General features: G+C 52.1%; 1 protein-coding gene across 2 annotated transcripts in view; it reads left to right on the top strand.

The window, feature by feature from the left end:
- Positions 1–25327, top strand: part of GAREM1 (GRB2 associated regulator of MAPK1 subtype 1) — a 132303-nt gene extending 106976 nt beyond the window's left edge. The window contains exons 4-6 of one of the 2 annotated variants that reach the window (XM_084888703.1): positions 8969–10153; positions 21964–22127; positions 24198–25327. In XM_084888703.1, the coding sequence (XP_084744829.1) occupies positions 8969–10153; positions 21964–22127; positions 24198–25110 (2262 nt within the window). In that variant the 3' untranslated portion in view covers positions 25111–25327. Of the gene's footprint in view, positions 1–8968; positions 10154–21963; positions 22128–24194 lie in introns of both variants that reach the window. The other variant, XM_084888702.1, reaches the window with a different exon arrangement.
- Positions 25328–26065: the final 738 nt, after the last annotated feature.

Genomic DNA, 26065 nt, shown 5'->3' with positions numbered 1-26065 from the left:
TAAGATCCTACAAGTTAATTTGATGTTTCGTCCCTATTGGCATCAGTGTAGTTTCTGATTAGATGAACTTGTGTCAGAATGAACCCCTTCAAAAATACTGCTGTAAAACATTCACCTGGAATATTAACCAGTATTCACAGAGAAACTAGACTAGAGGTGGGTTCTCGCATGGTTAAAGAGACGCTGAAGGGGCGGGCATGTGTTACTGAAAACATACGCCAAAGTTCTAAAGTAGAATAGAATTCAGGATGCTGATTTGGGGGACTTTTTCCCCAAGGCGTTAGAGTTACTGGGAACCAGCCTCCTCCCCGCCCCCCAGCTGTGGACTTGAGGCCAGCCGTGTGCCTTTTCACTTAGCACATTAGTTCCCCTTCAGAGCTGAAGGAATCACGCCCTTTCCCCTCCGGCCAGCTAGTCAGACTGTGTCCTGTTTCCCTACCAACAGCAGTTAACAAATTAAACATATGTCCCATTTCTTGACTCCTTTCCACAGAGCAAACGTCAGACGAGGCCTTGAAATCACATTACTGGAGAGGCCTCCATCGGCTTGTGGTTCTGCTCTTGTCATGGCTTTGCTCTCTGCCGCCGCGTCTCTGGTCCCGTTTGTCTTCCAAAGGCAAACACAGCTCCCCGCAGCCTCTTCTCTGCGGCCACCAGCCGTCGCCCTGTAAAGTAATACAGAAGGATGGTGCTGGCCTTGACCAGTTTGACTCAGTGGTAGAGCGTCGGCCTGTGGACTCAAGGGTCCCAGGTTCAATTCCAGTCAAGGGGATGTGCCTTGGTTGTGGGCACATCCCCAGTAGGAGATGTGCAGGAAGCAGCTGATCGATGTTTCTCTCTCGTCAATGTTTCTAACTCTCTCCTTTCCCTTCGTCTGTAAAAAAAAAAATCAATAAAATATATATATATATATTTTTTTTAGAAAATAGAATGGTGCTGAAGCATGGATTGCTCTCTGGGGATTTCTTTGTTTTGTTGTTTTAAGAGTCTAGTCATAACCATCGTCCTAGTTTAAAATCTGTCCCTCTACGTTCATGAAAGGACCCTCCTGGCGGAGGGAGGTTATCCTGAGGCCCGAGAGGCGGGGTGGGTCCCTGTGAGTTTGGAAAGGTCCGGGCCGGTTCGCTCCGCATCCTCTGCCGCCCCTGGAGCCTTGGAGCCTGAGTCATTCCGGACCGCCAGCTCGGGGGTGGCTGTAAATCGGAACAAAAACCCCGTCCAAAGTGACTGTCATTTCCGTTCGGTTTCTTAAAACGGACTGCAACTCCCTGCCATCTTGGAGAGAAGTATTTGAACCTCGTGTGAACCTTCTTCTCGCCTCCTGAGACTCTGCCTTTCCGCAGGCCGTGTTCTGCGGCCTCGTTGGAGTGTTTTTGGTGGTTGCCTCTGGTGTTTGTTGGGATACTTGCCTCGGCCGTCTGTGTTTCTAGTTTTAATTTTTACTCCCGTCCCACTGTGGGCTGGAAGCTAGCCACCACGTGGACAGAATTGTGATGAGAGGAGGAGCAAGCACGCTGAGTGAGGCGGTCCTTCAGGGTTTTTCCCCTGAGCCCGCAGCCCCCGCTCAGGCTCGGGCCTGTGGGCTCAGCGCCCCGTTCTCGGCTCTGCAGCGGGACCCACTTAATGCCCCACGAGGATGCCTGTGAGTCTCAGAGACTTATCACTTGGTGATTCGTCGTCGTGCGAACATCGGAGGGGGGACTTACACAGACCTATTTAGATGGGGTAGCCTATGGCTCGGCTGGGCCATGGGTACAGCTACAAGCCTCTACAGCAGGTTACTGTACCAAGCAGCACGAGACTAAGTCAAGCACACGGGAAATGATCGAGAGAGGTGGCAAGAGCAATAAAAAGTATAGTAAATGGATGTTTACGTAAAAATCTCTAGCATAGTAAAAACCCGTAACATAGTCATTTATTGTCCTTACCGAATAGGATGTACCATACATAGTGTACGTGCTGTAATTTTATACAGCTGCAGTGCAGGCGGTTTGTTACACCAGCCTCGCCAAAAACACCTGAGCCATGTGTAGCGCTAGGAAGATACAACAGCGATGAGGTCACTAGGCAAGAGGGATTTTTTAGCTCCGTCATAATCTGTGGTCCACCATCATACATGCCATCCACCATCATACATGCCATCCACCTCATACATGCCATCCACCGTCCTGCATGCCATCCACCTCATACATGCCATCCACCGTCATACATGCCATCCATCCTCATACATGCCATCTACCCTCATACATGCCATCCACCTCATACATTCCATCCACTATCATATATGCCATTAACCGTCATATATATCATCCACTGTCATACATGCCATCCACCATCATACATGCCATCCACCATCATACATGCCATCTTCCGTCATACATGGCATCCACCATTGCCTGAAACTTCTTTATATGGTGCAGGACTGTACTCACATAGAGATCAGAAACTACCATTTGCTATGCAACCTGAACTTTGCTGTGTACGAATGAATTTTAAAAATTAAAAGTGAATGAATCTAGAGGTAGCTCATTTTTACTTTTTATGTTCAGTCTTTCTTATGATGAGTCAGATGTCATTTATTTTTAAGATTCATTCCGGATGGTAAACTGGGTACAGTTGTGAGGTTAATTGTTTCAGTGTCTGAAGGCAGGCGGGCGCTCTTTATGCCATCTGAGATCTTAAGCCTCTGGTGCGCATCACTAATTAGATCATCTCTGTTGTGCTTGCCATCCTTGCCCCATTTCCTGTGGGGTTTTTTGTTTGTTTTTTTTTAAGACACGCGAGATTGACATTTACTGAACTCTTCATGTGCTTTCTCGTTTTCTGCCATTTTCCCAAAGGAACGAGTTATACCATTTGAAGTTTGGGCAGCAATGTGCTAATATTCTCTATTTAATTTACACATCAATTTTTTTTCCCAAGAGCTGAAATTTTAACCTCTGTGATATAGCTGATCTTTAGAACAACTATTTGTAGAGAACAGATTGCTGATACCCAGAACCATCAGAGAGAGAGAGAGAGAGAGAGAGAGAGAGAGAGAGAGAGAGAGAAGGGGAGAGAGAGAGAGAGAGAGAGAGAGAGAGAGAGAGAGAGAGAGAAACCTTACATCAGTGTTTTTGCAATGTTGCTCGACTGTGGGCTGTTCCTTCTGAATGGTATTGCGCATAGTAAACCCTGATCGTTTCCTGGATTAGACCTATTACAGTTGTTTAGATAACACACTCTGAATTACTTCCTCTCAGGAAACATTGAGACTGGAACTGTTACCCAGACACGCATACCAGAGCACTTAGACAGAACACATTGTTTCTTTGGCTATTAAAAGAGGAATAGAGAGGAAAGGAATTATGCAAATAAATCACATCTGTAGGAGCCAGAGGAGACCGTTTGGCTCAGCTGCCACAGGAAGAACATTTCTTTATGAGCTTCATCTGTCACCGGCAGTGACCACAGGACCGGCGGCTACGTGAGTCTCATCGTTTACGCAGAGCTAATTGCGAGCCCTGATGATGGTGTCCGATTGTACTCGCACATGTCCTGGGGAGTAGGGATCGCTTCCTTCAGAAGTACACCCATCCACGGAAATTTGACAGAACTGTTGGACGTGCCCAGAGCATGGCATTTAGAAAAGATCGTTTTGATCTGTTTACTCCACATACTGTCTGCTGTGGATCTCAGAGGCTGTGTAGACATTCGCTTTCCGTCCATTCGGTGTGCGCTACTCCGTGGACCTGTCATGGGTTCATTCTGGAAGGAGTGTGTTTTTAAAGGTAGATTAGGAAAATTATAGGATCAACCTAAAGGGCTAAATAACACGTACGTTGTTGTTTCCGCATATTGGAGAGACGCTGTTGGCTCCTGTGAACTGGAACCAGTGTGGTGTTTGAGAGAGGGAACGTGTGTGTTTCTCAAGGCTCATGAGAACCCTGCCTCTCAGCATCCCACTCTCCATCCTGATCCAAATGCACGGACGGCCACGTGTTCTGTGAAAGTTCCAGTGATGCCGAAACCGGTTTGGCTCAGTGGATAGAGCGTCGGCCTGCAGACTGCAGGGTCCCAGGTTCGATTCCGGTCAAGGGCCTGTACTTGGTTGCGGGCACATCCCTAGTAGGGGGTGTGCAGGAGGCAGCTGATCAATGTTTCTAACTCTCTATCCCTCTTCCTTCCTCTCTGTAAAAAATCAATAAAATATATTAAATAATAAAATAAAATAAAAGTTCCAGTGAAGAGGAAGCAGAGCAGTGCGGCTGAGCATTCTGGAGACAGCACATCCCCTCCCTTAGAGGTGTCTCAGTGATGATCTTTCAGGCCCTATTCTCACACTAAGTTTTATTCGGGATAACAGTCAGAACTTCAAACAATTCACAGTATTGAAGAAAGGATCACGCTTAGAAGTAGTGATTTGATTTGCCCTAGCTGGTTTGGCTCAGTGGATAGACTGTCGGCCTGAAGACTGAAAGGTCCTGGGTTCAGTTCCAATTAAGAGGACATGCCCAGGGAGTGGGGTCGATCCTCAGTAGGGGGCGTACGTGAGGCAGCTGATCAATGATTCTCTCTCATCATTGATGTTTCTGTCTCTCTCTTCCTCTCCTTCTCTGAAATCAATAAACATATTTTTTTAAAAAGAAGAAGAAGTAGTAGTAGTGGTTTGGGCTTGAAAACAGTAGTGAATGGACTGGAAACCAACATGAACATACAAAGATGTTGAAGGCATCATGAAACAATTGGAAGGATTAAAATGTTTTATTCTATTATTATTTTAAAATGTTTTTATTGGGGTTTTTTTTTAGAGGGATAAAAAGGGAGGGGGGGAGAGAGAGAGAGAGAAACATGGATTCGTTGCCTCCCACACATACCCCAACCAGGAATCAAACCCGCAACCCAGGTATGTGCTCTGACCGGGAATCGAACCTTCAACCTTCAACCTTTTGGTTCACAGAACAGTGCTCAACCAACTGAGCCACATTGGCCAGAGCTAACATGTTTTATTATTAATAAAAGTAAAAGTAATAGTCACTATTTATTGAGAGCATACACTGATCCAGCCTTGCAGAGTAGATGACGATATTCCCTCTTTACAGATGAGGAGACTGAGATTCAAGAAAGTAAAACACTTCGTGTGAGGTCGCCTCACAGTAGAGGCAGAATTCATACCCGTCCTGTACTCTAGTTACTAGCACTGTACCATTAATATATTGCACCAATTGCTTTCCAAAGGCCATAGTTCTTTCCACGTACCTACAGCAGGGCCAGCAGACTTTTTCCGTAGGAAACAAGAGGAACTATTTTAGAATTTGTGGGCTGTACAGTCACTGTTGCAGCTACTCAGCACCATCACAGAGTGAAAGATCTTAGGCTCTACGTAAATGAGTGGGCAGAGCTGAGGCCTAATAAAACTTTATTTACAAAGTTAGCTGGTAAGTAATGTAACGTAAGATTGGGACCCTGAACAGTAGTTGGTTGACCTCTGGTCTATATCCTGTAAGTTTAATGAGATGCTAGCTGAGATAAAAGCCAAATATTATCAAAAAGTTAGAATTAATAGCAAACAAATCTTTATAAGGATTCTTGGTGACCCTTAAAAATAAAATAACTGGAAAACCTCGAAGCTGCAGGAAAAGAGCCAGCCTTCATATGTGCCAAATACTGTCATGTATGAATTATTCATTAGCTTTAAAGTAACCTAACCTGTATTCTTCAGAGCTGCCAAGACTGTACCAAACAAGGACAAAACACAAAGTGGTATGCCGGTTTGATACTGGAGCAGTATAAAGGGGCATGAAAGGGGGGAAAAATTAGTGAAATCCAAGCAAAGCTTGTCGCTGAGTTAAGCATCTTGTGCCGATGTTAATGTCTGAGCTTTGAGAATGCTCCAGGGTTACGTAAGATGTTAGCGGGAGAAACTAGGGGAAGGGTGTACAGGAACTCTCTTACTGCCTTTGCAACTTCCCTGCAAGTCCACTATTGTTTCTAATAAAAAACTAACATACATCTATTTATTTATTTACATTCCTAAACTTACTCCAGTGTAGAGAAGCCCGGGACCCATGGGAGGGCAAGGTGAATGCTGAGCCTGAAAGTAAGCCCAGTTAAGTGGAGATCTTAGTTTTAAAAATTATACTTAGCCCTAACCAGTTTGGTTCAGTGGATAGAGCATCGACCTGTGGACTCAAGGGTCCCAGGTTCGATTCCGGTCAAGGGCATGTACCTTGGTTGCGGGCACATACCCAGTGGGGAGTGTATAGGAGGCAGTTGATCAATGTTTCTCTCTCATTGATGTTACTAACTCTCTATCCTGTAGAGGGCCCTTTGGGAATGCACATGGATGACCTTTAAATTAATGTCAGCTGAGTCAGAGGTGACTGGCGTGGGCGTCCCCCGGAAATCAGTACTGATTTCTTATCTTTATCCCTGTGCTTGGAATGAGGAAGGAATAGGCCTTGACTTACCCAGGTCTTGATATGCTAAATCCCAGGAGTGAGGGAATGAATAGGACCTGGGCACACCCAAAACTTCTTTGACCTTAAACCCGCCCCTCTGGAAATCAATAAATGCGCTGTGTTGTCTGTGGTGGGTGTTGACTGTCTCCCCATCAGAGTGACAGCCTCCAGCCGGCTCCCAGCTTTTGGATCTATTTCACCTCTTGTCTCTTTTTTCTTTTATTTCTTAATCCCCAGCTCCTCCACTCAGGAACCTGTTCTTCTCCCTTTCCATGTGGGACTAGGAAAAAGGAGAAGCACCCCACCGCACTAGTCCTCTCCCTTTCTCTCTGAAAAAAAAAATAATAATAAATATATATATATATATTTTTTTTTAATTATACTTAACTTGGAGTCCATTGAGTCACCAAAAGTGGATTTTAAACCTTAGGAGCCTCAGTTGTCTTTGAAACAATAGTGTGCTGCTATTTATGGACTGATAAAGCCCCCTATAGAGAAATTAACTGCTCCGTGAAGAACACAGAGCTGTTCTTATTGGCAATTGGCTTGTTCCAAAGGTTAAGATCATGCAGAGATGAGCAAGAAGAGTGGAGTGGTGAGAAGTTGTTTACAAAGACTGTTACCACCTCGTTTCCTAAACACGGACTGATGATTACTGCTCAGTCAGCAACAGTCACTTTCCCCAGATGCCTTTTTATTTACGTAAGAGAAAAAAGTCGATCGTAAAGATAACATAATAGGACTATAGACTAATGTCACCTGTAAGACACATAAATCACAGATCAAATATTATCAGAGAACTGTGCCATAGAGCTTTAACAGCATGATAATATGGAGATTACTTCAGGCATGTAGAGCCATTTAATATTTGGGAATCTATTTTAAAAGTAGTGCATTAACATTTTCAAAGTAAAAATATAGCTACCTTATTGAATACAGAAATAGCATTTGGTTTTTAAAAAATGTGTATTTCTTTGGAGAAACGTAGAGAACTAGAATTGAAAAGATACTTTACTATGATTTAAAAAAAAAACAAAAAAAAAAAAACTCATCTCAGCCCTGACCAGGAGGCTCAGTTAATTGAAGCCTCATCCTGTACACCAAAAGGTTGAGGGTTCGATTCCCAGTCAAGGCACATACATGGGTTGTGAGCTCAATCCCCAGGAGGGGGCATGCAGTAGACAGCCAGTAGATGATGTTTCTTCTCTCTATCCTCTCTCTCTAAAATCAATAAAAACATTTTTTAAAAGTTCATTGCAGTGCTAATTATAATGCTAAACACTGGAAAAAATTCATCTAACAATAAGGAACTGGTCAAATAAACAAAGGCATACCATAGATAATGGCCTGTGTCACTTTAATTTGATAATTGATGGTATATATATGTATATATGACAAGATGAATAAATTATAGTGAGACACTCAGGAACAAAATTGTGTGCATGTGTATCTCTGAGGTAATTTTATACATTTTTTTTTAATTTCTACTTATGTAAAATTGCTAGCATAGATTATTTTTAGTGGTAAGATTGTATCAACTTTGTTCATTTTTGTATTTCTTCCAATGAGCATCTGTCCCAAATCCAATTTTAGAAATTTAGTAAAATGTCAATAGTTTTTAATAAAGGACTTTTTACAAAGTTACCACCTCCTTATTGAAAAAAATGAATGTTTTATAGTGGTTGTTTATGAAAGCAGTTTTTATAACTGTAAAACGATGTAATAAAAATATTAATGTCCTAAAATAAGGATCCATAGGATAGGAAAAGAAGCTGGAAGGGTCTGTAGCAAACCATTCGCCATTGCTCTCCGTGCCTTCGGCTCATGGGGTTTTTTTCTTTTTGCCTTATGCCTCTATATTTCCCTCATTTTCATTAGTGCATAGATTTCCTTTCTCTTCAGAACAAAGTATATTTTAAAATATATATTTTATTGATTTTTTTACAGAGAGGAAGGGAGGGAGATAGAGAGCTAGAAATGTCGAGAGAGAAACATCTACCAGCTGCCTCCTGCACACTCCCTACCGGGGATGTGCCCACAACCAATGTACATGCCCCTGACCGGAATCGAACCTGGGACCCTTCAGTCCGCAGACCGACGCTCCACCACTGAGCCAAACCGGTTCCGGCACAAAGTATATTTTTAAAAGTCTAAACCAACGTCATCTTGTGATCATCAGTACATAAATATTTTTTAATATATTTTATTGATTTTTTTTTTTTTACAGAGAGTCAGAAACATCGATCAGCTGCCTCCTGCACACCTCCTACTGGGCATGTGCCTACAACCAAGGTGCATGCCCTTGACCGGAATCTAACCTGGGACCCTTGAGTCCACAGGCCGACACTCTATCCACTGAGCCAAACCAGTTAGGGCCACATAAATATTTTTTAAGTGGAGTGGCTACATTTGCTGCTACCCCAAACCACATCCCCCCGCCCTTTGTGTGTGTCTCAGGAGGCAAGCCCTCTGCTTCCCAGGGTGACCAGGCAGCGGAAAGCTAACCTGCCCTGTGCTTGGCCTTGCAGGTGGCGTCGGGGGAGTGCAACGAGGACACGGAGGTGTACAACATCACGCTGTGCACGGGTGACGAGCTCACGCTCATGGGGCAGGCAGAGATCCTGTACGCCAAGACCTTCAAGGAGAAGTCGCGGCTCAACACTATCTTCAAGAAGATCGGGAAGCTCAACTCCATCAGCCGGCTGGGCAAGGGCAAGATGCCCTGCCTCATCTGCATGAACCACCGCACCAACGAGAGCATCAGCCTGCCCTTCCAGTGCAAGGGCCGCTTCAGCACGCGCAGCCCGCTGGAGCTGCAGATGCAGGAGGGCGAGCACACCATCCGCAACATCGTGGAGCGGACGCGGCTGCCCGTGAACGTGACCGTGCCCAGCCCGCCGCCCCGCAACCCCTACGACCTGCACTCCATCCGCGAGGGCCACCGCTACAAGTTCGTGAACATCCAGACCAAGACGGTGGTGGTGTGCTGCGTGCTGCGCAGCAACAAGGTGCTCCCCATGCACTTCCCGCTGCACCTGGCGGTGCCCAAGTTCAGTCTGCCGGAGCCGCCTGGCCAGGGCGCGCCGTGGCCCGAGGCCCTGGTGCACCACTGGCTGGGCGTGTGCCAGGAGCAGGTCGACATCGACGAGTACTCCCGCGCCGTCCGCGACGTGAGGACCGACTGGAGCGGCGAGGACTGCAAGAGCCCCAAGAAGGGCCGGTGCCACGGCCACGGCCATGTGCCCAGCGCGCTCAGCTACGCGCGCGACGAGCTCACGCAGTCCTTCCACCGCCTCTCCGTCTGCGTCTACGGCAACAACCTCCACGGCAACAGCGAGGTGAACCTGCACGGCTGCAGAAACCTGGGGGGCGAGTGGGCCCCGTTTCCGCACGACCACCTCCTGCCCTATCAGGACCCCCCCGGGGACAGCGGGAGCGACTACCTGTTCCCCGAATCCAGCGAGGAGCCCCCGGGGGTGCCCGCCAAGCCGGAGCTTCCCTACGAGGAGCTGTGGCTGGAGGAGGGCCGCCCGCCGCTGGCGCGCTCGCTCAGCGAGAGGAGCCGGTGCGAGCCGCCGCCCCGAGGGCCCGCCCGGGCCACAGGCGCGCCCGCGCCAGCTCCGCTGCCCGGGCCTGGGCCGCTGGGAGCCGCCGTGCCGCCCGCCGAGATCGCCCTACCTCCACCGCCGCCGGTGCCGCCCAAGTCCGAAGCCGTAAGTCCCTCCCTGTGCCCCCCAGGAGGTAGGGATGCGCTGGTCCTCCTGCCCGTTGCCATGGAGATCAGAGTGCAGTGGGTGTGCTGATGAACACACACACACACAAACCACACAAAGTGCAGTGGGTGTGCTAATGTACACACACACACACAAAGTGCAGGGGGCGTGCTTATGTACATACACTCACACATACACAAAGTACAGGGGGCGTGCTTATGTACACACACTCACACACAAAGTGCAGTGGGTGTGTGCTGATGTACACACACACACACGCACCAGGACCAAGAGCCAGGGTGATTCTCTTAAAGTCCTAGACTCTCTATTCCAATAATTACAGGCTATTGTTGTTCCTTGTGATTAAGCCCCTTAAACCCTTAACCCAACTCAGTCAGTGCTGGAGGGGCCCCTCTCAAAGTCGAGCAGGAGAGGTCAGTATCGGAGAGGAGAGAGGGCCCTCGGTATGGACCACGGTCTCTGGCGGACAGGCGCTCTGAACCTTTGCTGCTCATTGTTGCTTGTTGGCTTTCGTTAGGTCTGAAGGAGAAAGCACGAGAGGCATTGGGTGGGATTCTGTTCGTTCACTGGACAGTCCCTGGGTGTCTGTTCATTTATTGGACGGTACCCCACTCGCTCATGTTCCTTCCTGAGGAAAGGCTAACTGCCCGAGCGAAGGTGCTCAGAACCAGCCGATTTGCCGAATTTAGAGTGATTTATCAGAGCTTGCTGGAAGATCTTTACGGAGATAAAAAGTGCACCTCCCTTTGCACGTTTTACCAGGCAGGGTTTTGCTCTGTGCTTGAAGAGAACTTCTTTGAGAGTTCTTAATAGGAGAGGTGTTGGGTGTTGTTTGTTTATAACTTAATAACTTAATTCATCCAGAAGACATCACATAGTCCCTCTAAATTACTTTCCACCCAAGAGCAAACCAAAGTAAATGCAAAGCAAAAAGAATTGCAAAAAAGAAGTTGACAAAGTTAAATTAAGAAAATTGTATGTACTTGGATGCTGAAAATTTTAAAACATCATTATGCCTCTGCTGGTGTGGCTCAGTGGTTGAGCATCAACCTATGAACCAGGAGGTCCACAATTTGATTCCCAGTCAGGGCACATGCCCGGGTTGTGGGCTCCATTTTCCCCAGTGTGAGGCATGCAGGAGGCAGCTGACCCATGATTCTCGTTCATTATTAATGTTTCTATCTCTCTCTCTCCCTCTCCCTTCTCTGAAATCAGTATATATATATATATATATATATATATATATATATACACACACACACACATATATATATATATATATATATATATATATATATATATATATATTTTTTTTTTTTTTTTTTTTTTAAATAGGAGAGATTTAAACATGGCCTTCGCTGCTGTGCAGAGAGTAGATCATAGGGAGGAGAGAGCAGGAGCCGGGAGCCTAGAAGGAGGTGCTGACAGCCCCAGAGGGATGAGGGAGGGTGTCCTAGCTCCGAGGCTGGTTGCAGAGGGTGGCAGGGAGGAAGGAGCTGCTTGGGAACAGGGTGTAGAGGTGGACAGTCCTGACGGATGAAGTGGATGTGGGCAGTGAAGGAAAGAGAGGCGCCCCGGCGAACCCCTCCATTTTTGGCCTAAGCAGCACAGTGGGGGTTAGTGCCAATCACAGTGACAGGGCAGCCTGAGGAGGAAGTAGATTTATCTGTGGGGGAGGAGGCGTCAGCATAATCTGTATCTCACCTACATCCCCGAAGTGCCCTGGAGACCAAAGTGCAGTGGGTGTGCTTATGTGTACACACACACACACACACACACACACCACAACAGAACCAGGAGCCAGGGTTGTTCTCTTAAACGGCTCCTCTCAAAGTCGAGCAGGAGAGGTCAGTATCGGAGAGGAGAGAGGGCCCTCGGTACGGACCACAGTCTCTGGCGGACGGGCGCTCTGAACCTTTGCTGCTCATTGTTGCTTGTTGGCTTCCATTAGGTCTGAAGGAGAAAGCACAAGAGGCGTTGGGTGGGATTCTGTTCGTTTACTGGACAGTACCTACTGCGGTGGTTTCCCCTGCCTCCAGCAGGATCCTTAAAGGAAAGGACTCCTAGCAAACACAGTCCACAGACAAAATAAAAACCCACCTGATGGGAGCCCCAGAGCACGTCCAGAGTGCTCTCCGCCCCACCAGGGGGTCAGCACGCCCTGGCGCTGCACAGAGCCCCGTGTCAAAACCACGGAATTACCTAGGGGTGAGATGCGAGAAACAAGACTGTCAGTACGACCTGGGCTCTGAATCCTAGCACCTTCCCCTTGTAGGGCAGGTAACAGATGAAAAGAGGTGACTAGCGTGCCAGTTAAAATGTGGTCCTGGATGATAGATAATGTGTGGGGACTCAGAGGAGAGAGAAAGCTCTGACTGTGTGATGCATGAAAGATCCCTTGATGACATTTTCAGTGCACCGACAGAATGTATATCGTGAACTGGAAAAGCAGAGAGATGAGAAGGAAGGGCACCCCGGGGCAGCATGAGAAAGGTGTGGTGGCGGGGGCAGGCTCGGATAACCAGGAAGTCCTCATGGGCGGGTAGAAAAGGGCTGAGCAGGCTGCAGGAGGCAGTGGTGGCCCAGCGGCTGGAGCCAGGTATGGACACCAGGCCGTCAGACAGCACTAGCCCCTCAGTGCCATGCTCAGCTGCCCAGGCAGGGCCCTCGATCTGCAGTTTCCTGAGAGGAGAGCGCTTCTGGCTCTATGTCCCAGGAGCTAAGAACTCCCCAGGAACCGCAGGCCTCGACTTTCTCCTGCTTTTTGTCCTTCAGGCACAAGCTCAGCGACCCCTCTACCCAGTGGAGATGCTGGGCTACGCGGGGGAAGTCTTGACAGGGTTAGAGTCCTTGGTCCTTTCCTTCATGTCAGACGATGCTCCCCAAAAGACAGGTAGGAAGTCAAAGGACACTCCTCCTGGCAGGGACTCCGGGCGACTGGAGTCTCACCTCAGCCACATAGTTAATGTTTCCTGAAGCTCGGGCCCTGGCATGAGCTGTTCCTGTCGGACTTTGGCCCTGCGTGGCACACAGTGGGAACTCCTGTTTGTTGAGTCGTTGACTGGCTCCTATAAGGTGCTCACACCCAGTCATTTGTGTAACCAAGTCTAAAGGTAGGAATCCGTGTTGGCCGGTGGCCCGTACGATGAGTAAGAGCATAAATATGGAGGCTCCCCCGTGACCTTGGTACTGAGAGAAATGTGTTACATGTGAAAACCAAAAGCAGATCTTAAAAATAGACCTCCAGTCTATGCTGTGATTTCTCATGATGTAGGAGAATCTTCTCAGAGCATGCCCAGTGTTCACGGAACGCTGTAATCCCGGTGTCGTGGCTGTCAGGTGTGGCTTCCCTGGGGATTGTCCGGAGGGAACGTGAATGGCGCAGAAATCCAAGTGCGCCATAGAATTAACCAGAAGTCTCTGCATAGCGCCAAGGGGGGAATCCTTGAGGGGGGACACCATCCCTGTGTCTCCCAGCTCTTCCGCCTGATAACTAAGGATGGTGCTCAGCTTTCCAGGGAGACGGTGTCTGGGACAGAGCTCACTGCACCCCAGTCCTTAGGATAGAAGGTGCTGGGGCGAGGGAAGAGCAGAGAGAGCGTCTTTCACGGGAGGGGAAGCAGGGCTGGGGGCGGGGGTGAGCTCTGTGTTGCCGTGGCTCGTGACCCAGTCAGTCCGAGGTACAATGGCCCTTCGCAGTGTGCCCGTCTGTTCATTCTGTCCTGTTCATTCTGTCCTGTCCATTCTGTCCTTCTTCCATTCCAGGGGCCTGCGTTACAGCAGCTCTCTGCCCAGCAGGGTTGGTGGGCTTTGCTCCTGTCTGTACAAATGAGGAGGACTCTGTTCCCTTCAGCCATCGTGCTGCTTCTCTGTCACCCAGGCTGGGCTGGTCAGCTTTCCCACCCACACTCTGCGGGAGAGAACTAGGTGTGGGACTGGCAAGATCCCCAGAAACTTGACCCCCTTCTTCTCTTCTGTGCTTGATATGGCTGTTTATAAAGTACTAGTTTATAAAGAAATTCGTGCACGGAGGGTGGGGTGTCCCTCAGCCTGGCCTGCACTCTCTCCAATCTTAAACCAGCAGTCGGACATCCCCCTGGCAATGCGGGACCGCTGGCTCCTAACACTCACTGACCTGCCTGCCTGATCACCCCCAGCTGCCGCCAACCCCCCTACCCTCCCCCCCCTCCCCCCCCCCCCCGGCCACTGGCCTGATCACCCCTAACTGCCCCCCCTCCTCCCTGCCGACCTGATAACCCTTAACCATTTCTGCCTCCTCCCCGCCACCATGGCTTTGTCTGGAAGGTCTCCCGGTCTAATTAGCATATTACCCTTTTATTAGTATAGATGCTCTAGTCCTTGTGTGTTTTCGTAAATATTGTCTGTTTGTTTAAAAAAAAAAAAAAAACAAAGGTGCCTCTTACCTCACCTCAGGTGAGAGACGGCTCCCTTCCTCACAGGAGCAGCCCCGGGAAAGGCAAACGCCCGGCCTGGGGGGAGCAGCCGCGGTCGGTGCCCAGGGCACTGTGGCCGGCGAGCCCAGCCCGAGGGGCACGCCCAGCTCTGGAGATGGGGGCAAATTGTGCCCAGCGCCCTCGCGTCAGAATGGCCTGACCATCTCTCTCAAGCGAACGATCGCCCTTGTCTCTCACGTTTATTCTAAACACGTCCCCTCTTCCATCGCGCTGTGGGCCTCTCCCCACATCCGTGCTCTGGGCACCTGCGTCTCCGGAGTCCCTGCAGGTGACTGTGAGGGGGACGGTCAGCGAGGCCTGCTCCTTGTAGGTTTTCCTCTTGGAAGTGCCGCTGTGGAGAGCTGTGATGGGAAGGCTGCGTATTGCATGGAACCCTGTAAATAGCACGTTTGACCTCGGACGGTTCTGGGCTGGGCTGTGAGTCTCACACGTGATCAAAGCTGCAGGCCACAGCCTTCTCCACGCGTGCTCACTCCGGGTGGGTGTGGACACGGCGGCGCTTCCTGAGGTTCGGGAAAGAACGTCACGGACGGAGCTCGAGCTCACCCCCACTGGTTCACACCACGTTGCTCTGGGGCGGTGCCGGAGCGCCCGTCACCCTCCCCGACGGGCAGGGCGGCCCCAGCCTGTGGGAAGCGGAGGGGCCGAGTCCAGGATGGGTGGTAGCATGTGTTCCTGTGACAGGGGTGGCCGTGCATCGGAAATCGAGCTCCTGTAACGCAGCTTCCTGGGTGGTTGGGGTTCGAGAAAAACTCGAACTAAAGGGTAAATTTCATGCCGTGGTGACCGGACCCGGATCAGTAAGGGCGGACGTGACGGGTTTGTCTGAACCTGCCTCCGACGGGCTGACGGACGGAAGGAGCGTGAGAGGGAGTGCCCGCGTCCCGGGGTGCCCACGTCCCTCTCCGGCGCTGGACAGGGAGCAGGGAGGGCGGCCTTGCCGTAGGGTCGGGAACCAGAGGCGGAGCTCCCTCCACCACTGAGCAGCGGCGAACCTGGGGCGAAATAGTTAACCTGCTGAGCCTGGAACCTCTGCCCTGCACGGTTGTGTGGTCCGAAGCCCTTGGCACTTTTCCCTGGCCTCGGTGAATAGCAGGAGTCACTTAATACAGGATGGATTTCAAATTGGGGTCATGATTTGGGGGGAGTTTTTGCCTCTGTCCTTTTCTATCTAGGGCCGTGGTTGGCAAACAGCGGCTTTCGAACCACATGCGGCTCTTTGGCCCCTTGAGTGTTTAGCAAAGGCCAGCTTAGGAGCACCCTAATGAAGTTAATAACAATGCACCTGCCTATATAGTCTAAGTTTAAAAACTTTGGCTCTCAAAAGAAATTTCGATCGTTGCACTGTTGATATTTGGCTCTGTTGACTCATGACTTTGCCAACCACTGCTCTAGGGGATCCAGCCTCTACAGAGAGTCAGGGAGGCTGAGGGGGACAGGGATGGGAACAGGCATGCCTGCCTCCACAGCCTGCCTCCCCTCCCAGGCCCCGGCACCCAGCAGGGGCCAGTGGTCCCCCCATTCCGGAAGTGCGTGTGATGGTCTCCTCTCCCTGGGATATTGCGAAAACCTGAGTTTGAAGATAACCAAACACCCTTTGCATCTGATTGTAAAAGCGTCTACCCGATAAGCCGGGTGGTGCGTGATGGTCCCCCTGCTGTGGAGCCGGATGTGGGACCGGGATAGCCCTGCAGGGGAGCCACAGACACGCTGGGCACTGCGTGGGCCCGCAGCACGAGGCTCTCCCCTGGGGGCGGGGTGAGGGGCAGAGTGGCCGTGGAGGAGCCCCCGGTGGCTCTGAGGCTGCAGACGCAGGTCCCACGCGGGCAGTGCCACGCAGACCCAGAGGGAGGTGAAGGCCGAGGAGCGGCCTTGACTCGCTCTGCCCCGAGATGTCAGCACCCGCAAGTGTCTGCCCTGCAGAATCGGGGCCTCACGTGACTACCTAAGGCTCAAAAATAAATGCCATAACGTGAGCAAAACCCCTGGACACAGACAGTGGGGCTGAGGGCAGGTGCTGGGGGTGGGAGCGGCCAGGGAGAGGCCAATCCGGGGGGGGGGGGGGGGGGGGCGAGGAGACTCATTTACACTTTTTTTTTTTAATCTGACATTTCTGTCAATAGGGTACACATTATGTGAAATCTTGATTAAAATAATAATTACTGACTTTGCTAAAATGAAAGCAAGCAAAAAAATATGGAATAAATATATAATAATGTAAAAAAATAAATGCTATAACAATATGGGGGGGGGGGGGGTTAAGTTGATTTTAGAGAGGAAGTGAGAGAGAAAGTTAGAAACGTCACTGGGAATCAAGCCCGCAACCCAGGCATGTGCCCTTGACCGGAATCAAACCATGACCTCCTGGTTCATAGGTGGATATTCAGCCCCTGGGCCACACCAGCCGGGCTAAAGGTAGGGTTTCTTATAAACTGGGCAAAGTGGCTGTGAGAACTGACTCTACTCTGAATTTTTATTTATTTTGTCCTTGGACTTTTCCCCTCTGCCAAATATTAATATTAGGTAAAGGCACTAAAGGACAGGCTTTTCTTACATAAGCCTGACATATTAATATTCAAGTTTTTGGTACTAAGAATATTAATCTGGAAGTGATTATTTACTTTTCAAAATAATTGCTCTACCAGAGGACTCACTCAGGAGTTCACTAATTAATGAGTCTCCTGAGGACCTGACATCCAATTAATTTTAATCACAGCCTTTGAGGTGTACTCTGTGAGCAAGCCTTAGACCGAGGCTCCCACTTGTTCATTGAAATAAGGACTAAATTATTGTTGTGTTTTCATAGTTTTGAAACTAATTGCCTCCGGTTTCACGTAGGTAATTTGTTTTTAATTGAAACCTCGGCCGGGATTTTTTTTATTTTATTTTTTTATTCTCCTGTGCCCATGGGAAGTCGCCATGATTACACTGCTAATAAAGCTGTTAGAATGTTCTAGGGGGTAGCTCTTGTCTCAGATCTGACTCTCAGATAGCATTTGCATAAAATCACATTTCTAGGAGAGTCATACACCATTTAAACATAAGCACTGAGTGGCCAGATTATTATGATCCCTAAACGCATAATAATCTGGCCACTCGGTGTATATCCTATATAACAAAAGGCTAATATGCAAATTGTCCCCACAACCAGGAGTTCGACCAGCAGGCAGGCTGGCCAACCACCCATGTCCCCTCCCCTAACCTGGCCAGGCTGGCCGGACCCACCTATGCAGCAGACTTCTAATATATATGTGTATATATACATACACACACATACACACACACACACACACACAGTGAGTGGCCAGATTATTATGAGTTCAGAGACCATCACAATCTGGCCGCTCAGTGTATATGTATCGCAGGGGTCCTCAAACTTTTTAAAGTGGGGGCCAGATCACGGTCCCTCAGAGAGCTGGAGGGCCGGACTATATGAACTACTAATTCCTACTGTAACACCTCGGCTGCGCTCACTGCCCAAAAAAACCTGGCGGGCCGGATCAGACTCCTCTGTGGGCCGCATGTGGCCCGCGGGCCGTAGTTTGAAGACCCCTGATGTATCGTGTCAGAAAAAGTCCTTTTTGCCCCCAGCCCAGTGGCACATTCTCTCCCTGAGCCCTCGGGTTTAAACAAGCCCCCTTTTCAGACCCACTTGCCCTTCTGCTCCCGCAGCGCCCCCCTGCACCCCCCCCGCCCCCCACCCCGGGGGCTTGGACAAGGAGGCTGGCTTAACCCCGCTCCCTGTCGGTGCAGAACGCTGGGAAGAAACCTCCACATCGGAGCGTCAGGAGCGCCTGCAAACCATCTCTGCCCTCGTGTCATCCATCACATAGAGGCGCGTCTATTGCCGTTTTGTCGTGATCAAACTTGAATTTCTGTCGGGCTGCAAATGCCCCGATGGGTCCCTCACAGGGTTATGAACTCTTTGTATAAAAGCCTCTTTATAAATAAGATTTCTGACGGCTGTGGCGGTTTTGCTGTCTGGGAGAGGGAGTGTGGGAGGAAAGGGAGCACAGGGGCAGAGGGCAGGCAGCGAAGGCAAAGTCACCAAGTTCGAGGCAGCGAGGTCACCAAACGGCCGTCCTCGATGGCTGGTGGGGGCCCGCGGCTGGCTTTTTAGAGCAGAAAACCCACAGGAGAGGTGAGTCCATCTGACTCTATGTTTTCTGAATGGTCTTCACACACAAACAGAGTGGCCCTTCCCTGCTTAAGTGTCCGGATCCCGGAGCGACTGCCCTCGCGTCTTTGAGATTTTCAGCCCCGTGTGTGGCCTGGTCAGCCGGCGTCTCCAGATTCGTTGCCTTTGATTTAACAGTGGAGTAATCACTGCTATGAAATTTTCTTTAAAAAAAATTTTTTTTTTTATTGATTCAGAGAGGAAAGGAGAGGTAGAGAGAGATAGAAACATCAATGATGAGAGGGGATTATTGATTGGCTGCCTTCTGCACGCCCCCCCCCCCCCCCCACTGGGAATCGATCCTGCAACCGAGGCATTTGCCCTTAACCAGAATGGAACCCGGCACTCTTCAGTCTGCAGGCTGACGCTCTATCCACTGAGCCAAACTGGCTAGGGCAGATTTTTTTTTTAATATATTTTATTAATTTCTTACAGAGAGGAAGGGAGAGGGACAGAGAGCCAGAAACGTCGATGAGAGAAAAACATTGATCACCTGCCTCTTGCACACCCCCTACTGGGGGTGTACCCACAACCACGGTACATGCCCTTGACCAGAATCGAACCTGAGACCTTTCAGTCTGCAGACTGACACTCTACCACTGAGCCAAACCGGTTTCGGCTGATATTTTTTCTTTTTCCAGAAAGAAAAAGACAGTTAAGCAAAAAACATGTCATAGTAAGTGTACCATTTCCTCGTCTTAACCTCTCTCCTTGGTCCCGTTAGTGCAGGGGCGTGTGAGTGTCACTTCTTCCATGGGAGCAAAATAGGGAATTCCAAGAAGCAAGGCCTTTTCAAGAAGCATCATGATTCCACAACCCCCGTCCCCACTGTGCTAACTCATGAACTCGGGGGAGGGGTGTGTTTTGCTTCTTATCTTCCTGGAATTCCTAGGAAGTGCCAGCGAAAGTTCATGTCACAAGAGAAAGACATCGGTTCATAGGTCATGTGTCTGAGATGCTCCGATTGTGTGGCGGTCTGAGTTGTCCTGCACACCTGCGTGTTGCCTGTTTCCAGCCGTGCACCAGTGAGCTGTCCTTCTGACAGATCCGGTGCATCCAAACGCGGCTGGTGGCAAGCCCACCTTGTCTGCCGCTATTCACCTGTTGCTGACCCTCGGTCCTCCGCTCCGCTCTCTGCCAGCTAAAGAGTTAGCGACGTCGGCCATGGAGGGGGGACAGGGCGGCTAAAGGCCCATGCCGGGGCGGGGGCGGGGGTGGGGTTAGGTGGTCCCGTGGAGCCTTCTGGACAGCGTTCTGAAAAACGCAAATAGTCCCACTTGGCGATGCGTTTGACCTGACCGCAGATTGGAGTTACATTCTGACTTCGTGGACCGCCTTCCCTTAGCAGCATAAGGCTTTCCCCCCCGCCATCTGATCTCGCGGGTGCACTCCGTCCTCGCTTCAGCTGCCGGCAGTACGCTGCCTCCGTGGCCAGGGTGGCGAAGGCAGGCAGCAACAGCAGAGCGTGTGTCCTCGCTTCTCTCTCAATGGGGAGGAGAGCGCAGGTCTCAGGAGTCCGGGGGCACTCAATCTCCTGGTCACCTGTACACACCCGGCGCGTTTTCCAAATTCCTCCCAACTTAAATGAAAAACAAAAATAAAGCCCGGCCGGTGTGGCTCCGTGGTTGAACCAGAAGGTCACAGTTCAATCCCCAGTCAGGGGACATGGGTTGCCGGCTCAATCTCCAGTAGGGGGCGTGCAGGAGGCAGCCAATCCATGATTCTCTCTCATCATTGCTGTTTCTATCCCTCCCTCCCTCCCTCTCCCTTTCTTTCTGAAATCAATAAAAAATAAATTTAAAAATAAGTAAATGAGAATTAAAAACACATGCCACCTTCGATCCTGTGCCCTAATAACTGACTCCCCCTTACTTGCGGCCAGTGTTCCTGACAGAGTGGTCAGACCTATGAACCAGGAAGTCCCGGTTCCATTCCCTGTCAGGGCGCATGCCAGGATTGCCGGCGTGCGTGCGGGCAGTAAGAGGATGCCCAGCAGCGTGAACCTGTGTCGCTGGGCCGTAAGCAGACTGAGAGGCAAGGCCAAGGGGAGCTGGCCGTTTCGTGGCCTCTGTTCCCCCAGAGCTGCTGGGCCAGGAAGGCATTGACAGCAAAGGGGAGGGAACCCGTGGGGACCAGGCCTGAACGCAGGCGAGGCTGTGTTTGCCCAAGTCAGAATGGCTGTTTTCCCCTGTGTCGGTTAGGGTAAGCCAGCAGAGCCAGGTATAAGCTGCCCCCTGCTGGCAGGCACAGAGAGGTGCATGCAAATGTCCACCTCCTGAAAAAGTCATGTTCTGGTCTGGCTGGTGTGGCTCCGTGGTTGAACATCGACCCACCAGGAGTCACGGTTCGATTCCCAGTCGGGGCACATGCCGGATTGCAGGCTTGGTCCCCAGTGTGGGGCGTGCAGGAGACGGCCCATCCATGGTTCTCCCTCATCATTGATGTTTCTCTCTCTCCCTCTCCCTCTTCCTCTCTGAAATCAATAAAAATATGTGTTTTTTACAAAACTGCTCTCTTGGGGATTCGGAGAGGTGCCTTCGTTATTCCTGTGACAGCCTGGGGCCTGGTCCCGCAGGTTCAGTCTCTGCGGAGAGCTTGTGAGGAACGCAGACTCTCAGGCCCCACCCTTGGTCCTGGAAGAATCAGTGTACAGGGCCCACAGGGTCCCCGGGGGATTCATGATCCACGAGCACATTTACACTTGAGCAGCCCTGAGCGTGACTTCCGAAGGAACTCCGACCCGGGGCACGGAGCACTGTGCCCTCCGGTTTGGCTCAGGTCGAGCTCACTTGGAACAGGGAGTGAAAACCACCGCAGGGCAAGGAGAGTTTGACCCCGGTCGCCTTATGCCCTTATTTTCTTCCTCCTCTTGCCGCACCTGCCCTCGCCCAACACTCACCCTCGCCCATCACTCCCCCTCTCCCCCGCTGTATCTCAGTGACCTGCGGGGTTTCAGCAGCAGCATCTGTCCGGGAAGGATGGGGGAGGCATGGGTTCTGCCTCTGGCACCCCCTGCGTCCCTCTCCCGTCCCAAGGCCCTGCTGGTACCACCTGCGTTTGCCAGGAGCGGAGGGCCCGCAGGGGGAGTGCCGGGCCCCGTCCACCTGTCTAACCCGCGGTGTTCTTTCCCGTGCCAGGTCAGGGAAGAGTGCCGGCTCCTGAACGCCCCGCCGGTGCCGCCCCGAAGTGCCAAGCCTTTGTCCACCAGCCCCTCGGTCCCACCGCGCGCAGCCAGGCCCCGGCCGCAGACCCGCTCTCCCAGCCCCACCCTGTCCTACTACTCGTCAGGGCTGCACGACATGTAAGTTCACGCCAGGGCCACGCCGGCAGGCCCTGCCCCGGCCGGGTCGGGGGTCCGAGGACAGCATGGAGGGAGCATCCCCAAGGCCGGTGGCGGGAGAGGAGACAGTCGTGTTGGGCTTGAGCTAGGAGGAGGGCCAGGGTCCCCGGAGGAAAGAGCCCGAGCCTGAGGGGTTCAGTGATGAAGGCCGACTGGTTCTCTTACAAGCAATCCAGCCCAGCCAGCCTGGCTCAGGGGCTGAGCATCGACCTAGGAACCAGGAGGTCACGGTTCGATTCCCGGTCAGGGCACAGGCCCGGATTGCAAGCTCGATCCCCAGTGTGGGGCATGCAGGAGGCAGCCGATCCATGATTCCCTCCCATCGTTAATGTTTCTCTCTCCCTCTTCCTTCCTTTCTAAAATAAATTATAGATAGATAGATAGATAATTAAATTTATATTTATATAAGTAAATTAAATGCATATATTTAAGTTAAAAAAAAAAAAAAAAAAGCAGCAGCAGCAGCAATCCGTGGGCTGCCCTCAGCTCTCAGCTCTCCCAAACCAGCAGGCGTCCCGTCTGCTTTGCGACATGAGCACCCAGGCGGCACCTCCGGGACTCGGCCCTGCCAGGGTCCCCGGCTCGCCCTGTCAGCGTCCCCAGGCGGGACGAGCCCTTGTGGGCCGCCCATCGCTGCCAGGCGTCCCCCGTCCCGCGGGGACCCCCCTGCCGGGAGCGCCTTCTCCCCAGGACAGCTCCCGTCGCCCTGGGCACATGCCCACCCTTTTCCTAGGGAGCCTCTCACCACGTCGCGTTTGACACCTCGAGCCACGTGACTTCCCGGCGTTTCCCACGTCTACAAGGCAGAGGGCCCCTCGCGTCTCCTCGGGAGCCCGTGGAGATGGGGGGTGAGCCGGGTGTGATCCTCTCAGGTCCCCTGGTGCCCCCCCCCCCCCCGTGCCTCCCGAGCACGTGCTGGCCGGCTCAGTCCCCTTAGGCTACGGCCCACGCCGAGCACCCCGCACGCTCTCCCCGCACCCCCCCGCACCCCCCCCCCCCCCCCGCCCCGGTCCTCACCGTTTAGGTGGCTCACCTTCGCAGGTACCTTCTGTTCTGCAGACACTTTACTCTCTGTGCTAATGTGACTCGCTGGTGCAGAGGCCCAGGCCAGCACCAGCACGGCACCTGAGCGTTTTCTCTGCCTCGAGCCCTTGGGTGGGAAGAGAGCCATGGTGGTGGCCAGGTGGCCGTGTCCCGGGTGCAGGGTGGCCCGCAGCAGGCGCCCGGCTGCCGCTCGGGCCTGGCCGCTGCGTGTGCCGCCCGTCAGCCCAGCCCCTGCCGGCGATACGCTGGAGCGTGGCTAACAGTGTTTCTCATCAGAAAGATCTAGGCACCCACCAACCACGGGTGTCTGGCTAGTTAAATAGGTGTGTACCCAGAGATGTGCCATCTCCACTGTGGCATTTTAAATCGTGTTCCTATCCATCGTGAACACTCTGTTAGCAATTTAAAGCCTCTCTTTTTAATTCTTTAAAATATATTTTTATTGATTTCAGAGAAGAAGGGAGATGGAGACAGAGAGAGAGAGAGAGGAATATTAATGATGAGAATCCTTGGTGGGCTGCCTCTTGCATGCCCCCTACTGGACAGACTCTTTTTTTAAAATATATATTTTATTGATTTTTTTTTTTTTTTTTTTTTTTTTTTTTTTTTTACAGAGAAGAAGGGAGAGGGATAGAGAGATAGAAACATTGATAAGAGAGGAACATCGACCAGCTGCCTCCTGCAAACCCCCCTACTGGGGATATGCCCGCAACCAAGGCACATGCCCTTGACTGGAATCGAACCTGGGACCTCTCAGTCCGCAGGCTGACGCTCTATCCACTGAGCCAAACCGGTTTCAGCTGGACAGATTCTCTTCCTAGAAAACTCCCTGAGGTTCACAGGTCCCGATGGAATTCGTAAGAAACGGTGTCTGCCTTCCTCGCTGCGCTTGGCTGCGCGGGCGGCAGCATTCTGGGGGAAGGACAGGCTTGCCGTGGGTGCTGCGTCCTGGCCGCTAACCCCCCTTTCTGTGTTGGCTTTCAGCAGCGTGACTAAAAGCGACGCCAGCCCTTCCGACAGCGCCCCCGCCTCCTGCTACCCGTGCCCCCGCAGGAAGCCCGACTCGCTGGACCTGCAGTCCCCGCCGGGCAGCCCCCTGGACCCGCTGTCCGCGCGGCTCTCCTGGCCCGGCCACCACGCGGGGGCGAGCTCGGAGGCCCACGCCTGCAGCGACTTCCTGCTGGACCCCAGCCGCAGCTACAGCTACCCCCGGCAGAAGACGCCGGGCACGCCCAGCAGGCACTGCCCGGCGCCCTTGGACCTGGAGGGCTGCGAGCCCCTGGCCAGCCCCCCGAGCGCGGCCCCAGCGGGCGGCGGCGGCTGCGGCGGCTCGGGCTCCGGTTGCCCCAAGTCGGCCAGCTACTCCCTGGGGAGCACCGACGAGAAGCCGCTGGCGGCCGGCACCGCCAAGCAGAGCCTCTCGTGCCCGGCCCTGCCCCCCAGGGCGCCGCGGCCGGTGGAAGAGAAGCCCGCCTCCTCCGGAACCCCGCCTTTGCCCCTGAAGATCGACGGCGCCGAGGGGGACCCCGCGGCGGGGTCCTCGGACCCGGCGGCCGAGGACCAGTACTTTGCGCAGAAGGCGGGCGCGCAGGACATCTTCTCGGTCCCCTACCCCTTCTCCTCGCCGCTGCACCTGCAGCTGGCGCCCCGCTCCTGCGGGGACGGCTCCCCCTGGCAGCCGCCCGCCGACCTGTCGGGCCTCTCCATCGAGGAGGTGTCCAAGTCCCTGCGCTTCATCGGCCTGTCGGAAGACGTCATCTCCTTCTTCGTGACCGAGAAGATCGACGGGAACTTGCTCGTGCAGCTGACGGAGGAGATCCTCTCGGAGGATTTCAGGCTGAGCAAGCTGCAGGTGAAGAAGATCCTGCAGTTCATCAGCGGCTGGCGGCCCAAGATCTAGCGCTCCCCTCCCCCGCGCCGGCACCGCGAACCCCAGGAGCGAACCCGGGAGCGTGGGCCGGCGCGGGGCTGGGACCCGAGCTCGTGTTTTCTTTTGCACTAAACACCTTCTCTGTGAACAGGGGTCAGAGAAGCGCTCGCTATGCAGACCACGTGTTTTGGATGGTGAGCAGGCTATTTTGTACATCAATAAACACGCTGTAAAAAAAACAAACAAACACGATTTAAAATGCAGAGGTGCCTTGAACGTCACTCCACACTCAGCAGCTGCTAAAGGACAACAGGCGTGTCCCCGAGACGGGGCCCTCCCCCGAGCAGGGTGATGCGAGAAGGTATGATATTTATTACAAAATAGCCAAAGCGGAAAGACATGAGGATCTTTAAAACAAAACAAAACAAACCAACAGTTCCTTCCTGGGGGAGGGGGTGGGGTGGCGGGGGGGACAATCTATTGTAGTTAGCTCTGTCCTGTGCTCTGTCGGGGTTCGCAGTGCGAGCTGTCTGACTCTGTGCCTGGCCATGCCGGTGCTATGAAACGACGCTGTCCTGTTAAATGCTCGACGGGTGGATCTTTGCATCCAACGGCGTTTTCCAAAAGTCGTGGACGGAAGACACGGGACGCCCTTAGGAATCACACCGACCCTGGCCATGGTCATTCCTCTGTACCTGCTGCTAATTTTATCGAGCAGAAGAAGAGAAAAGCAGAATAGATACCATATGTGTGTAAATGTGTACGCAATACATATGTGTATGTTTTCCACCTCGTTGTGAGTCTGATGTTTTAAGGTCAATGTTTGTTCGCTTCCACGTGCCCACGGAGGTTGGGGGCCGCTGGCCGCGGGGACTCTCGGAGGGGGTGCTGGGAGCCCGCCCCTGGAAGCCCGGCGTGGGGGGTTCCCCCCCGGAGAGGGTGGACGAGATCAGGGGAGAGGCGGTGGGGGCGTCCCTTGGCCTCG

This window comes from Pipistrellus hanaki, assembly GCF_964339955.1.
Source record: "Pipistrellus hanaki genome assembly, chromosome: 6".
In the NCBI taxonomy this organism is placed as follows: domain Eukaryota; kingdom Metazoa; phylum Chordata; class Mammalia; order Chiroptera; family Vespertilionidae; genus Pipistrellus; species Pipistrellus hanaki.
The sequence above is the reverse complement of the archived record's forward strand: the minus strand, read 5'-3'. Positions and strand labels throughout refer to the sequence as shown.